The sequence below is a fragment of the Egretta garzetta genome, unplaced genomic scaffold (genome assembly GCF_000687185.1).
Source record: "Egretta garzetta isolate BGI_Z169 unplaced genomic scaffold, ASM68718v1 scaffold316, whole genome shotgun sequence".
Lineage (NCBI taxonomy): Eukaryota > Metazoa > Chordata > Aves > Pelecaniformes > Ardeidae > Egretta > Egretta garzetta.
This window is the reverse complement of record NW_009259971.1, coordinates 245530-245796: the sequence shown is the minus strand read 5'-3', so window position 1 is coordinate 245796 and position 267 is coordinate 245530. Positions and strand designations below refer to the sequence as shown.

At 71.5% G+C, this 267-nt stretch overlaps 1 protein-coding gene across 1 annotated transcript in view; it reads left to right on the top strand.

Annotated features, from left to right (window-relative positions):
* The first annotated feature begins 150 nt into the window (after positions 1-150).
* The window catches only part of COMMD7 (COMM domain containing 7), a 4984-nt gene continuing 4867 nt past the window's right edge, over positions 151-267 (top strand). The window contains exon 1 of the mRNA XM_035895833.1: positions 151-199. Coding sequence (XP_035751726.1) covers positions 151-199 — 49 coding nt within the window. The remainder of the gene's footprint in view (positions 200-267) is intronic.

The window sequence follows — 267 nt, the reverse complement described above, 5'->3', positions numbered from 1 at the left end:
CCAGAAGGGAGCCGCGTTCCCTGGCGCCCGAGCAGGGCTGCAGAGCGTGGCCCCCTGCTCAGCCCCACGCCCGCCTGATCCTCGGGCCACGAGGTGTTCCCAGCGAAGGGGCTCCTGCCGAGCACCGGTCTTTCTGGGTGGGACTGCGCCATGTTCGGGCTGCGACTGCCACCCCACCGCCCTCCTGTCCTGGCCGGCGGTACGCGGCTGCCTCCAGGTCGCCAGCACACCGGGTGTGCAGCCACATCTCAGAACCTGGGTCCGCTG